At 40.1% G+C, this 16,405-nt stretch overlaps 1 protein-coding gene across 4 annotated transcripts in view; it reads left to right on the top strand.

Annotated features, from left to right (window-relative positions):
• The window catches only part of LOC124593061 (deubiquitinase OTUD6B), a 59,458-nt gene that overhangs the window by 34,499 nt on the left and 8,554 nt on the right, over nucleotides 1-16,405 (top strand). For 2 of the 4 annotated variants that reach the window (XM_047131894.1, XM_047131897.1), the window contains exons 4-5: nucleotides 12,562-12,781; nucleotides 13,083-14,108. In XM_047131894.1, coding sequence (XP_046987850.1) covers nucleotides 12,562-12,781; nucleotides 13,083-13,274 — 412 coding nt within the window. In that variant the 3' untranslated portion in view covers nucleotides 13,275-14,108. Of the gene's footprint in view, nucleotides 1-12,561; nucleotides 12,782-13,082; nucleotides 14,109-16,405 lie in introns of those variants that run through there. The other 2 variants (XM_047131896.1, XR_006977824.1) reach the window with 2 other exon arrangements.

Raw genomic sequence — 16,405 nt, 5'->3', positions numbered from 1 at the left:
GGCCACTTCATGTGCAGCAGGAGTGTAGTGCAGTTGTGCCAGTCTACAGTTCGTAGTCGCGCTCAGTGGTCAGCCAGCGCCAATGTTAGTCATTGTCTGCAGCTCAGTCATTGCTGCCATCAAGTCTTTGTAGCCCCGTTCCAAGTTAGTCTTCAAATTCACCAGATTTGACATTCAAGATTACGAGATACCCGGAAATTATTAGAAGAAGATTACGAGAGATTAATTCGTCACTGCAAGCTTTGTGACTTGTAAATTATGTCTTCTAGAGACGCTTAGTCTAGTCGCGTCTTCTATAATTGTCAACCAACTGATCATGGACTGCAGCAAAGTTAACTAATAAATACTTTCTTATTTTGTACTCCTGCTAATTAATTGTGTTTACATGTTGTAGCTACCAAGCAGTCTTGGCATATTAGAACCCACGTTTCCACCTCCTTGGCTACCTCATATTTGCCACCTCATGTTGATGGACTCGATTATGGTGGAAGATCGACAGCCATCACCACCGTTGAAGAGCAATTCGGGGATGGCAATTGCATCTTTAATATGATTGAGCACCTGTTCATAATGCACGGCCTGTGGCGGAGTGGTTACACAGCAATAACATCCCTGTAATGGACTGGCCTGCACAGAGTTCTGACCTGAATCCTATAGAACACCTTTGGGATACTTTGGAATGCCGACTTCATGCCAGGGCTCATTGACCGACATCGATACCTCTCCTCAGTGCAGCACTCCATGAAGAATGGGCTGCCATTCCCTAAGAAACCTCCCAGCACCTGATTGAATGTATGCCTGTGAGAGTGGAAGCTGTCATCAAGGCTAAGGGTGGGCCAACACCATATTGAATTCCAGCATTACTGATTGAGGGTGCCATGAACTTGTAAGTCATTTTCAGCCAGGTGTCCAGATACTTTTGCTCACATAGTGTACATAGAAAGACGGGTCAGTACAGGACAATTTCTGGCATTACACAGGATGTGAAGCAAAAAAGATGGAGATACACAAAGTAGACTAACACTGTGTAGCACAATTTACCTGAAATGAAACTAGAAAATTGAGAAGACTTGTTATTAAAAATGAAGTTTTATTCCTTTTTTAAGAAGGAAATCATATGCAGTGTTTTTAAACAATTATGTTGTTTATAGTTATATATCAATGAGAAATCAACATTATTGTTGTTGTTGTTGTTTTTATTTTTATTATTAGATTGTGAGAGGACCTGACATCATTCCTCTAAGTGGGGATATGAAGTGTTACGTGCTGTTTAGGCAAACGGCATTTCACACTCCTTGTGTAGTACAAGGAAAGATGATTGTGACAGAATAATATTAAGTAGGGAGTAAGTTGCAGAACACATATGGTGTGGAATATGTGAAAATAGCAAGGTGTGACAACAAATAAATGGCTTTGCTTGTTGTGGGTGGGGTCTTTTTATGTTTTTGTGTCATGGCTTGGCTTGACTGTCAGAGAGCAATCACTCTCTCCAAGAATGAAAACAAAAGACAAGATGCTTTTGTGACAAATGAAATATATATTGAAATCTTGAATGTCATGTTGGGCCTTTGAAGTGTATGCAGTATGAAAAGTTGTGTTCTGCTCTAATTCATGAGTCACAATAATGATCTGTACACCCATTCAAGGATATCTATGTTTGCAAAAGGAAAGTAGTTTTTTTTTATTCGTGTCAAAGGCATCAATTACAAGGGAATTAACAGAAATTAACAGTTATAAAACATGTAAGTAGACAATGGACATTAATATGTAAACATGAAAAAGGACAAAGAAATCTATAATTAACTTGCTGTTGCCAAAAAATTAGCTACATTCAAAGCATTGCTGTTAGCATACAGTTAGAAGTAATTGTACATAAATGAACATTCATAAATACACTTAAGTATAGACCAACAGATCCTGAATTAAATTGTCTTCGCCCAGAAACGGGCAACGTCCAAGGTGTTAGAACTGGCCAGCATCAACTCTTCTTTGGTGCATGATGATGGGCACAGATGGCAGTGGTGCAGGTGAGACATCGTCTGCTCCTCTCCACACTCACAAGTTGAGGGTCCTCTAGCGTATCCCCATTTTTCAAGAGTTTCTTTACACCACCCAACACCAGTTCGTAATTTGTTGAGGGACTTCCAGGTACATCAGCTCTCATTATCACCGGGAGGTAGTTCTTTAGGTTGTCTCCAGCCTAGAGGAGCAGTCTCTACTCTCTTTCTCCACATGTCTAGCCTTTGGTTTGTACTGTTGTTGTTTACATAGACCCTTGCAAGACTTTTTCTGAACTGCAAGCGAGACGGTGCTGGTGAGTGGCCAAATAATGGGTGAGTGTCAGATGTCAAGGCTCTATGTCCTTCTGCTTGAGCAGCCACTTTACACCTGATGTCAGGCAGCTAGATTATACAGCTGCTGCACTTCAGTGGGTATCAGCCACCCAGTGATTATGCGGCATGTCTCATTCAGAGTGGTGTCCACGTGCCTAGCATGGCAGGAGTTATGCTAGACAGGTGCTGCATATTCGTCCGCAGAGTAGCACAACGCCAAAGCCGAAGTCGAATAGACTGGCTGTGTACCCCAGTTAGGTCCCCTTGGTTTCCGTATGATATTATTCCTTGCGGACACTTTCATTGTAGTGTTTTGACAATGCATTTTGAATGTTAAGGTCCGATGTAAGGTCACTCCAAGATACTTTGGGAAAAATGAATGTTCAAGTTGAGTGCATTCCATGAAATATTTAGTTGTTGGTTGGCCTTTATCTTTTTTAGGTGGAAAGCAGAGACTTACATTTTCGTAGGGTAGGGCCTGAAGTTATTATTTTTGTAGAACCGTCCTAGTTATCTAGTTCTTCCAGTGCTTCAGACAGCTTATTTTCGACATCGTGGAAATCCTTTCCCTGGGTGGCCAATGTGAGACCATCCGCATACGGAAAACTCCTGGTGTACAGTGGGAGTGGTTGATCATTTGTATACATATTAAAGAGTATAGGGGCCAGAACACTGCCCTGGGGTAGCCAATTCCTCTGTAGTCTCCATCTACTGCGCCGTCCTTGAAATTCCATGAAAAATCTCCTGTTGCTAAGGAGGTTGACTATTAAGGTGGTTAAAGTAGAGTCATTAGTGATGTCATAAAATTTTTTCAGGAGTAATTTATGGTTTACAGTGTCGTACACAGCAGACTGTTTAACAAAGGTCACACCGGCATGCTTTTTCATAATCTGAGTAGAAGTTGTCTTCTTTTGCTCCAATAACAGCTGCAGAATGTGAAGAAGTCAAATCTTTCTTCGGCTACACATGGGATTTTACAGGGACTGATTAGCAAGATCTCTGCTTAAAGAAAATAATCTATGGTGACCAGTTCTCATGAAGTATTTTGACTCAGCTTCAGCTAGGAGGAGTGAGCCAGCAGCTACATAAAATCTTAAACCAACAAGAAATACACTTCACCCTTCCTCATAGAATGTTGCTGTCTGTGTTGTCAACCACATGGTAACATGTTCTTTGAACTTGACATCATCGTTGAATTTTTGATCACCAAAGAATGTCTAGGTATGAAAGAGATGGTAGTTGCTAGGCGTGGCGACAGGTCTCTGTGAGATGTAGTCAAACTGGCCCCTCCAGCCAGAGTCCTTTAGAATCGTCATGTCTTGGTTGCAATGTGTGTTTGGGCATTGTAATGAATCAAACCATTTGTGAGCTTTCTGCATTGCTTTTTCTATATTTCTTTCATAAGCATCTCACAATAAACATTGACAATAACTGTTTCATCTCACAAAAAAAAAAAAAGCATGGTCAGTAGAATGCCCTGCCCATCTCAAAAGACTGCGCCCTTACCTTTTTGAGATTTCAAGATTTGCTTGGCTTTAGTCTTCACTAATGCTGCATTATGCTACTATTCCATTGATTGTCATTTTGATTGAGAGAGTTCATGAGTGACACAAGTCACTATCTTGCTTAGAAAACCAAAAACCATCATTTTTGTTATGAAGTCAAAAAGGCAAGTGCACTGCGTAAACATAATTTTTTGGGTTGCTCTGTAAGAATATTTGGCACCCAGGAAGTGCTCAGTTTGCAGAAATTCAATTTCATGAAGAAGTGTTCTTGAACAGAAAGTTCTTGAAAATATTGGATACTGTTGGCTTATGGCTTTCCTTTGAGTTCAACTACACAAACCAATTTTTTATTAACAAAAAATGGAAGCACAATTTTTTCATCATTGTGAACTTGTCCACGTCCTTCATTAAACTGTCAGACCCTTCTCCTTACCACTGAATCACTAATCATATCTTCTATGTAACAGTGACTGTCAACTGGATTAGAGTTCTCAGCATTCAGAAAATAAATTAAAGATCTAATGTTACAAACAGTGGGATTTTCAGTCAACTTTGCCATTCTAAACAAGCACTGCACAGCATAAACAACACACAGAGTAGTGTTATCTTCTCCTTGACTGAAAGCAACTACCATGCACCCATTGAACTATGAGGGCTGTTCAATAAAGAATGATCATAATTTTTTTATTGTCATAATTTCTCACGCTAAAATTTAATCTTATGATATTCTATTAGTTTAATGTGCAACAAACACATCATAGTAGTTTCATTGTTGGGACTCCTGGTTCCCGACTGTGAGAGGCAGGCAAGGTCAGACATGTTCAGTATCACCTACTGCTATGATGGAGGTAACATGGGAGGAACAATATGCGGCTTTGAAATTCTGCTTTCGTCTCAACAAATCTTCAGCTGAGGCCTATACAATGAAGGCCTATGGAGAGTCTATTGTTCACTACAGCACAGCTGGAAGATGGTTTAAAATGTTTAAAGAGGGGAGACAATCAATTTCAAAAGGTGGATCCGGTGCTCCAGTTACTGCTCTTACAGAAGAAAACTTCAACACTGCAGCTGTCATTGTGAGAGAAGATCGATGAATTACCTTAAGATCACTTTCTGAAATACTGAACATTTCATTGGGTGCCACCCACATGTTGGTGATAGAAAAATTACGCGACATGTGTCTGTGCGTGATGGGTTGCAAGACTGTTGATTCCCGAACAAAAGGACATTCATGTGCGGGTCTGCATGCAGTTAAAATTGATGTTAGAGGAAGATCTGGAGTTTCTTTCAAATGTAATTATGCTGATGAAATGTGGCTACATCATTTTGATCCTGAGAGCAAACAGCAAAGCTCAGTGTGGAAATCTCCATCACCAACCCCCAAAAAAAGCAAAAGTGATTGCTTCTGCTGGGAAAGTTATGGTCATGTCATTCTTTGATATTCATGGAATCGTTTATCAGCATGTTGTACCTGCACACACATCAGTAACTGGAAAATACTGCAGGGATGTCCTGCAAACATTGCAAGTCCGTATCAGGTGCAAAAGACCACATTTCCATGAAGCAGGCTCGATACTGCACCACGATAATGCGCGGCCACATGTTGCCAATGTTGTTGTGAATATCTTGCAAAAATCAATGTGAAGTGCATCCCTCACCATTCCTATAGTCCAGATTTAGCCCCCATGTGACTTTTTTTCTATTCCCTAACATGAAGAAATGTCTTCGTGGGAGGCATTACCAATCATCAGAAGCAGTGGTCGAGGCTGCGGAGGCGGGCAGACATGCTGGGACAAGTGATTTGCATTCATGGGAGACTACTTTGAAAAAGACTATCAAAATTATGAGGGTGAGTAAAGGTATATCTTAAAAAAAAAAATCATTCTTTAATGAACAGCCGCTGTATTACGGTAGTGCTGCTGTGGAGAGAAATACAGACAGAACTTAATTTTTGGATATACCTCGTATTCTATAGGAGAACTAAAATGATACGTTATAGGCACCCCCTTGCATGGAGAATCTTGTCTTAACAAATAAGAGCCACACTAACAAATGAATTAATTTGGAATGGGGAAATATTAAATATGTTATCCTGCAAGGTTCGCTGGTTGTTGCACTACGGTTGTTGACCTATATAAATAATTTTCCTAGGGTATCGGAGAATGCTTCTGAAACTGAGGTTTGCTGAGAAGTATAGTGATAAATAGCCCAAATACATCCACACTAGACACAGTCTGAAAAATAATGGAATAGGGTTACAAGTGATTCACAGCAAGCAGCTCAACATGTAATTTTACTGAAATTCATTTCATGCACTTCCAAAAATGTAAAAATGACTTATTTGTACTGTATGTGGAGATCAATAGACGTGCACTGTACTAGACAGAACTCTACATGTGAAGTCTCAAGGTATTCATATGGATAATAAACTGAGGTGGTAGTTAAATGAACCAAAAGCTCAGAATTTTCCTGATTTGCATCTAGAAATCTGTCTCACTGATAAGATCAAAAAGTATTTGTTGTTGTTGTTGTTGTTATGGTCTTCAGTCCAGAGACTGGTTTGATACCGCTCTCCATGCTACTGTATCCTGTGCAAGCTTCGTCATCTCCCAGTACCTACTGCAACCTACGTCCTTCTAAATCTGTTTAGTGTACTCATCTCTTGGTCTCCCTCTACGATTTTTACCCTCCGCGCTGCCCTCCAGTACTAAATTGGTGATCCCTTGATGCCTCAGAACATGTCCTACCAACCCGTCCCTTCTTCTAGTCAAGTTGTGCTACAAATTTCTCTTCTCCCCAATTCTATTCAATACCTCCTCATTAGTTATGTGATCTACCCATCTAATCTTCAGCATTCTTCTGTAGCACCACATTTTGAAAGCTTCTATTCTCTTCTTGTCCAAACTAGTTATCGTCCATGTTTCACTTCCGTACATGGCTGCACTCCATACAAATACTTTCAGAAATGACTTCCTGGCACTTAAATCTGTACTTGATGTTAACAAATTTCTCTTCTTCAGAAACGCTTTCCTTGCCATTGCCAGTCTACATTTTATATCTCCTCTACTCCAACCATCATCAGTTATTTTGTTCTCCAAATAGCAAAACTCATTTACTACTTTAAGTGTCTCCTTTCCTAATCTAATACCCTCAGCATCACCCAATTTAATTCGACTACATTCCATTATCCTCATTTTGTTTTTGTTTATTTTCATCTTACATCCTCCTTTGAAGACACTGTCCATTCAATTCAGTTGCTCTTCCAGGTCCTGTGCTGTCTCTGACAGAATTACAATGTCATCAACGAACCTCAAAGTTTTAATTTCTTTTCCATGGATTTTAATTCCTACGCTGAATTTCTTTTTTTTCCTTTAATTCTTGCTCAATATACCGATTGAATGACATTGGCGATAGGCTACAACTCTGTCTCACTCCCTTCCCAACCACTGTTTCCCTTTCATGTCCCTCGACTCTTACAACTGCCATCTGCTTTCTGTACAAATTGTAAATAGCCTATCGCTCCATGTATTTTACTCCTGCCACCTTCAGAATTTGAAAGAGATTATTCCAATCAACATTGTCAAAAGCTTTCTCTAAGTCTACAAATGCTAGAAACGTAAGTTTGCCTTTCCTTAATCTATTTTCTAAGATAAGTCGTAGGGTCAGTATTGCCTCACGTGTTCCAGTATTTCTACGGAATCCAAACTGATCTTCCCCAAGGTTGGCTTCTACTAGTTTTTCCATTCGTCTGTAAAGAATTCGCATTAGTATTTTGCAGCAGTGGCTTATTAATCTAATAGTTCGGTAATTTTCACATCTGTCAACACCTTCTTTCTTTGGGATTGGAATTCTTATATTCTTCTTGAAGTCTGAGGGTATTTCGCCTGTCTCATACACTCCTGGAAATGGAAAAAAGAACACATTGACACCAGTGTGTCAGACCCACCATACTTGCTCCGGACACTGCGAGAGGGCTGTACAAGCAATGATCACACGCACGGCACAGCGGACACACCAGGAACCGCGGTGTTGGCCGTCGAATGGCGCTAGCTGCGCAGCATTTGTGCACCGCCGCCGTCAGTGTCAGCCAGTTTGCCGTGGCATACGGAGCTCCATCGCAGTCTTTAACACTGGTAGCATGCCGCGACAGCGTGGACGTGAACCGTATGTGCAGTTGACGGACTTTGAGCGAGGGCGTATAGTGGGCATGCGGGAGGCCGGGTGGACGTACCGCCGAATTGCTCAACACGTGGGGTGTGAGGTCTCCACAGTACATCGATGTTGTCGCCAGTGGTCGGCGGAAGGTGCACGTGCCCGTCGACCTGGGACCGGACGGCAGCGCCGCACGGATGCACGCCAAGACCGTAGGATCCTACGCAGTGCCGTAGGGGACCGCACCGCCACTTCCCAGCAAATTAGGGACACTGTTGCTCCTGGGGTATCGGCGAGGACCATTCGCGACCGTCTCCATGAAGCTGGGCTACGGTCCCGCACACCGTTAGGCCGTCTTCCGCTCACGCCCCAACATCGTGCAGCCCGCCTCCAGTGGTGTCGCGACAGGCGTGAATGGAGGGACGAATGGAGACGTGTCGTCTTCAGCGATACGAGTCTCTTCTGCCTTGGTGCCAATGATGGTCGTATGCATGTTTGGCGCCGTGCAGGTGAGCGCCACAATCAGGACTGCATACGACCGAGGCACACAGGGCCAACACCCGGCATCATGGTGTGGGGAGCGATCTCCTAAACTGGCCGTACACCACTGGTGATCGTCGAGGGGACACTGAATAGTGCACGGTACATCCAGACCGTCATCGAACCCATCGTTCTACCATTCCTAGACCGGCAAGGGAACTTGCTGTTCCAACAGGACAATGCACGTCCGCATGTATCTCGTGCCACCCAACGTGCTCTAGAAGGTGTAAGTCAACTACCCTGGCCAGCAAGATCTCCGGATCTGTCCCCCATTGAGCATGTTTGGGACTGGATGAAGCGTCGTCTCACGCGGTCTGCACGTCCAGCACGAACGCTGGTCCAACTGAGGCGCCAGGTGGAAATGGCATGGCAAGCTGTTCCACAGGACTACATCCAGCATCTCTACGATCGTCTCCATGGGAGAATAGCAGCCTGCATTGCTGTGAAAGGTGGATATACACTGTACTAGTGCCGACATTGTGCATGCTCTGTTGCCTGTGTCTATGTGCCTGTGGTTCTGTCAGTGTGATCATGCGATGTATCTGACCCCAGGAATGTGTCAATAAAGTTTCCCCTTCCTGGGACAATGAATTCACGATGTTCTTATTTCAATTTCCAGGAGTGTACATCTTGCTCACCAGATGGTAGAGTTTTGTCAGGACTGGCTCTCCCAAGGCTGTCAGTAGTTCTAATGCAATGTTGTCTACTCCTGGGGCCTTGTTTCGACTCAGGTCTTTCAGTGCTCTGTCAAACTCTTCACGCTGTATCGTATCTCCCATTTCATCTTCATCTACATCCTCTTCCATTTTCATAATATTGTCCTCAAGTACATCGCCCTTATATAGACCCGCTATATACTCCTACCACCTTTCTGCTTTCCCTTCTTTGCTTAGAACTGGGTTTCCATCTGAGCTCCTGGTATTCATACAAGTGGTTCTCTTTTCTCCAAAGGTCTGTTTAATTTTCCTGTAGGCAGTATCTATCTTACCCCTAGTGATATAAGCCTCTACATCCTTACATTTGTCCTCTAGCCATCCCTGCTTAGCCATTTTGCACTTCCTGTCGATCTCATTTTTGAGATGTTTGTATTCCTTTTTGCCTGCTTCATTTACTGCATTTTTATATTTCCTCCTTTCGTGAATTAAATTCAGTATCTCTTCTGTTACCCAAGGATTTCTATTAGCCCTCGTCTTTTTACCTACTTGATTCTCTGCTGCCTTCACTATTTCGTCTCTCAAAGCTACCGATTCTTCTTCTACTGTATTTCTTTCTCCCATTCTTGTCAATCGTTCCCTAATGCTCTCCATGAAACTCTCTACAACCTTTGGTTCTGTCAGTTTATCCAGATCCCATCTCCTTAAATTCCCACCTTTTTGAAGTTTCTTTAGTTTTAATCTACAGTTCATAACCAATAGATTGTGGTCAGAGTCCACATCTGCTCCTAGAAATGTTTTACAATTTAAAACCTGGTTCCTAAATCTCTGTCTTACCATTATATAATCTATCTGAAACCTGTCAGTATCTCCAGGCTTCTTCCATGTATACAGTCTTCTTTTATGATTTTTGAACCAAGTGTTAGCTGTGATTAAGTTATGCTCTGTGCAAAATTCTACCAGGCGACTTCCTCTTTCATTCCTTACCCTCATTCCACATTCACCTACTACGTTTCCTTCTCTTCCTTTTCCTACTATCGAATTCCAGTCACCTATGACTATTAAATTTTCGTCTCCCTTCACTATGTGAATAATTTCTTTTATCTCATTATACATGTCATCAATCTCTTCGTCATCTGCGGAGCTAATCGGCATATAAACTTGTACTACTGTGGTAGGCATAGGCTTCTTATGTATCTTGGCCACAATAATGTGTTCATTACACTGTTTGTAGTAGCTTACCCGCATTCCTACTTTTTTATTCATTATTAAACCTACTCCTGCTTTACCAGCAAGGCTGTTGGTTAGTGTCACGAGGCCAGATCAGTCAATCATCCAGAATGTTGCCCCTGCAACTACTGAAATGGCTGCTGCCCCTCTCAGGAACTACACGTTTGTCCTCTCGACAGATACCCCTCCGTTGTGGTTGCACCTATGGTACGGCTATCTGTATCATTGAGGCACGCAAGCCTCCCCGTCAATGGCGCAAGGTCTATGGTTCATGGGGGGAGGCAAAAAGTATTTATTCTGTGGTCATGGTTTTAGAGCCACAAAGTCCAATACTGATATATAAAAACTTTGCCTTGCAGGACACTAATGATAATTTTTACAGGAATAAACTATGTGCAGTACTGCAATTGAGACAATTATTCATAATATGGACATTGAAGGACTGATGATGTTAGCATTACTGAGCAGATTACATTCTGGAATAAATAACAATTTAGAAATAAAGATTTCTGTGTGTAGTTGGAAAATACTGTAGATGCCCTGAGGTCAGTATAAAAGCATCATGAAGATACTGACAAAATAGCGAGCTACAATACACACACACACACACACACACACACACACCTGTGCAAACACAAAAGTGAGCCAAATAAGATGTGTAATTATTGGTGCAAATAGAAAAATTAATATGTACAAAGCTAAGAACATCTGGTATAAATAGGCCAGTTGTGGAGTTTGGAATGTGATATAGAAACAAGAGAGTAATGAGACTTTCCACTTTCCAAAGTAAATTCAATATGAACTGCTGTTTCTGACAATAACACTTCTTGCATTTAGTGTCTTAATTCCTTAATGAATCTCGTACTGTTTGAAGATCTGTGACTTATTGTGATGATATTCTTAGCTGGATGATGTAGCTTCTGGGGGATTCACAATAGTTTCTGTTAAAAAGGTCACTGAACATCAGAGATAATATCTTCTCCTTATCCAATCATGAATTTAAACAAGTTTGTTCCTTCCCTTTTTTTATTGCTACTGAGTAGACAAGTCTTAACTCCGCCACTATTAATTTCGACAGTCCTGTTCCTTGTATTTTGTACTGATATCAAGCAGACATGTCATAACTCCATGAATACCAATTGACAGGGCAGTTTTCATATCTGATAGGACTGATGCTCTGGGCACTCTCAAAATGTTGAAATTGAAGAAGAAACTTGTGTTGTTGCATAGGCAGACATTGTTTCACAATGCTGGTTTCAAGAAACAAGTTTTGCAACCTAATGTCCCACATGAACCAGTATTAAAAATATTAGGTAAAGTTGATATGTAAAACAAAAGTAAAGTACTACCATATTAGCCACTTCTCCAACAATTTATCAGACTGTTTTCACCCTGGGATGCAAAGTAAGGTTAACACTAATGTTTATATTAAATAGGCTTTTAATTTTTCAGTAGAAAGGTAGCTGAAATCAATAATCTCTGAAATCAGTAAAGATGCATAAATCTTTGTATGAAGCGGAAGATGAAGGAAAAAGAGACAGCTCAGTTCAGTAAGGAGAGCAGTATAGGCCTTTTTTCCCCTCTAAAGTAATGGCTTTTCTCCTGGTATATGTATGTAAAGTAATTGTTGAAGTAATTCATTCTATTATGAGTGTGAGAGGATTATCATAAATCATAATTTCTTGGTGTTGTATGCATTGGCTGCTTCTGTCAGCTGTTGTTTAACGTGGCTCTCTACACAATTCTTTAAGGCTCTCCTTCATGATGGAATTTACAGAACATAATTTGTGTTTGAATAGGAGATGTGTCTGGGCAAACAACTTGAAGTGAAGTGTCTATTAGAAGTGCAAAACAGAGTGCCAATGCATTGGGCAGTGACTGTAAATAAATGTTTCATTCTTCAAACTTGCAGTTACTTTGCTGAAATGATTAATTATATGAAATGTGGAATGTCTGGAGTAGATCATAATGTTTATCATGTAATTCCCTTTTCATATACATTTTTTGTAGGAAACAGAAAAATCTTTGTAAAGTAATAAAATCAGTTATCTTGAGAAATGACTGTGGAATTGGAATGTTTAAAATTTGTAGAAGTGGCTGAATACCAGAGGTTAAAAAACTTATTTTAAAAATTATTCTTTCACATAGCTTATATTGTGCAATAGATTTTGCACAGGCAGCAGTTGGGGGAGAAGAAATGGGATATCAGACTTTAAGGATGCTGACCAGTCAGTTCTTAAGGAAAAACTGCTCTGATTTTCTTCCATTTCTCAGTGATCCTGTGACAGGGGATACATTTTCAAAAGAGCAGTATGAAGAATACTGTGATCAGATTGCCAACACATCCAGCTGGGGTGGACAAGTGGAGGTATGTTGTAACTGGTTGATGACACAAAAGCTTTCTTTTTAAATTGGCATAATATTTTCTTTTATTAAGCTGACTGATTTTTTATCGTTTGTTTTTACAGTCCTCGAGTAACTAAATATTCATATTTTCAATTTAGTTGAGATCACTTAGAATTTCTTTTATATTTAGTTCCAACCAGCATGATAATATTTATCCATACTTCAAGCTGCTATTGGGAACACAGTATTAGATTACATATTTCATAATTACATGGTATTTATATGTAGAAATAAATGTAGACACTGTTTCTCATTTGTTTCAGCTGCGTGCTCTATCACATGTACTTAAATGTCCTATAGAAGTTATTCAAGCTGTTGGACCTACTATTGTGATTGGTGAAGAATATAATGACCAAAAGAGTATAATTTTGACATATCATAGACACATGTATAGATTAGGAGAGCATTACAACACTGTAAAACCTTATGTAGATGAACAGGATGAAGGCAAGTGATAACAGCTAAATGAGTTGCGTACTGCAAAAGTGAGAAGCAAGTTATCACTATCAGTCTAATAAACAAGCACTGATGTTTGTGCTGTTGGTGTGTTCTTAAGAGTTGGTTACAACTAGCTGTGTGCTGTCACTTCCATGCTTGAGTGCTATATGAGTTGATGCTGACAGTGGTTTTGGAAGCCTGAATACAAAGAGGAGAAAGTAACATAAACTGAACTGCACCCAAAGTGCAGCCAAGTACAATTTTTTTGTTAATCATCTAGTTGGATTCCACTGTTTACTCTGTTACTCATTAAAAAGAAAACTAGCGATTTATATCTCGACTCTATTACTCCTGTGCAACAGAACGGAGAATACAACCTTAATTATATATCTGTGACCATGTTATGAGACATGCAGAAGCCTGTACAAATTTCAGGTGTCAGATGAAACTATTGTCCTAGAATTTGGTAATTTGCTGAGTTTTCAGATTTATTATCTGCTGCAAGAGGTATGCCACTTACTGTTGGGGTGAAGGGAAAAAATACTTTTTCTGAATTGCTTTGTGTCAAGTTGCATCTTTTACTGATGCATGTTGCTGTATCTATTCAGTGGCAGTGACTTTTTTTAAACTGCCACATCTTTTTTATAGAAATGGTATGAAATGTAATTTAAGGTGACCATATGTGATTTGGACACACTATGTACCTCTTTTAAATGTCATACAGAATTGTTGCTGCCATGTGATGGTTAAAGTTTTGTAAACTCAGGTTACGCAACTAGAACAAAATGTGGTATGCGCTTTGAAGCATATTTATACAGTGGATTGTCTTAATTAAATTCTTTTAAAATGGATTTGTTAAGACTTGCTAATTTTAAAAAAAATCCAAATCCAAATCATGCTTATGCTGTAGCATTTGATCATGTACTAAAAAAAAATCTTTATATGACAAATATACAGGTTGTGCCAGAGTAAAGAAAGATTTTGAAAAGAGCAGGTATTGTGCTAAGGTGATGGAAGGTGGCAGGGATGCAGCTGACCACATTCCTGTCATTTTAACATTAAATAGCAATGATGCAGTGAACACCAGAGCATTGTGCATACATTGTAAAAGAATTTTTACCAAAATGATAGTATTTATGTGCAAGTCATGTTTTTTACACCCATTTTCAAATTAACTGTGGCTGACGAGTGCCACTTCCCTGTACAATGAAAAGCAATTGAAGAGGTTTTGTCAAAAGCAATGAAGAAGCTTGTTAATCCAAAGACATTGCATACTCATGAAAACATTGAGCATGTAGGAGTTGCAATTGAAAGCAGCTCATGTTGTGCAGCTTGCTGGCATTACACTACACTTAAATCCCAGTGTAAATATCAACAAAATGGATAAGGTGTGTGGGCATTGCAGTTCACCCAAGTTCAACAATGAAACACCAGGAATGTGCTGCACGAATGGGAACGTTAAATTGCTGACATTGTGTCCACCACCTGATCCACTGTTGTCATTGCTTTTGGGTGACTCATCTGGCTCCAGACGCTGTTTGCAGAACATTCACAAATATAATTCAGCATTTCAAATGACATCTTTCAGAGCTGGTAGTGTTTTCCTAAATCGGTAGATGCTTACTTTCAAAATTCAAGAATAAATATCTCACCATCTTGGTTCATTTCTACTGATTTCGGACACTGAACATAAATTTCTACAAATCTACTGTATGGGTGACGATGCACAAACGGATCAACACTGCAATGCAATTCTAGGCACCAAACACCACATTATATCATATTTGCTAACATGTTCCCACCAACACAATGCATTGATAAAGTTTGCAAAACTTTAACAACTTACTGGTGGATAATTACGAATTTAAAATAAGAGTCGACAAAACGCTACTTGGACAGCATGCTGGATGCTACAATGGACCTACCATCAATGAAGCTGTGATTGTCATAGTTGGTGAGTAACACAAAACGTGTGATAAAATTCTTCAATGACGGAATAATACAGCTCAACGTGTTGCTGAAACACATTGATCATATGATGTGCTGCAATAGCCTATAATTTTTTGGGAAGAGCAGAATGGATAACACTTGAGTATTATGCAAATCAATTCAGTTACAGGTAAATACAGATATCTTTATTTCATTTTATCAAATGAAAATATTATTTTCACTTTCAAACATTTGTAAGTGAAATTTACATTTTTCTTCTCTCTCTCTCTCTCTCTCTCTCTCTCTCTCTCTCTCTCTCTCTCTCTCTCTCTCTCTCTCTCTCTCCCTCCCCCTCCCCCTCCCCCTCCCTCTCCCAATGAATTATTATTCATACTGCATAATGATACCTCAGAATGGAAGCAAACATATTCTGCAATGCCATCAACTATTTCATCGATACATATTAGGCATGTATGCCAAAATTTAATCCAATCATTTGTTATTCACTTGCTTACATTAAACATTGTTGTGTATGTGTTCAGAAGAACACATTCATTTATGAGATGTAGTTCCAAATGATGAAAATGTTTCTGATGCTGGTAAAATGGTCATACTTCCAGCAATGTTCTGTGGGTGCCCACGACATCTGCATGAATATTCCATGACATATGTCCATTCATTTGGCTGCCCCTACTTTTTCATCTCACATACATGCAATCCAGCATGGGATGAGATAAAAGAGCTTCTATTTCCCGTAGGACTTCCCATTTTAAATTTTGCAAGTACGTTTTGACCTCTTTTGCAATGTGGGGTCAAGTGTTGTCGCAATGCAAAATCACTTTATCATGCCTCTTGCTGTATTGTGGCCATTTGTCTTTTAATGCTCTGCTCAAATGCATTAATTACATTCAATAACAAGACCTGTGATTGTTTCACTTCGTTGTAACACCTCATACTACACGACGCCGAGCTGGTCCCGCCAAATGCAGAGTATGATCTTGGAGCCATGAATATTCAGTTTGGCCGCCGACATGGGAGCATGGCCGGGGTATCTCCAAGATTTTTTGCATTTAGAGTTATGGTAATGAACCCATTTTTCATCCCCGGTCACAATGCGATGCATAAATCCCTTCCGTTTTTGCTTCTGAAGCAACGGTTCACAAACACAAACGCCATTCAACGTCTCTTGGTTTTGGCTCACACGGGACCCAAGTTCCTT

Source organism: Schistocerca americana, chromosome 2 (genome assembly GCF_021461395.2).
Source record: "Schistocerca americana isolate TAMUIC-IGC-003095 chromosome 2, iqSchAmer2.1, whole genome shotgun sequence".
Classification (NCBI taxonomy): Eukaryota; Metazoa; Arthropoda; class Insecta; order Orthoptera; family Acrididae; genus Schistocerca; species Schistocerca americana.
The sequence above is the reverse complement of the archived record's forward strand: the minus strand, read 5'-3'. Positions and strand labels throughout refer to the sequence as shown.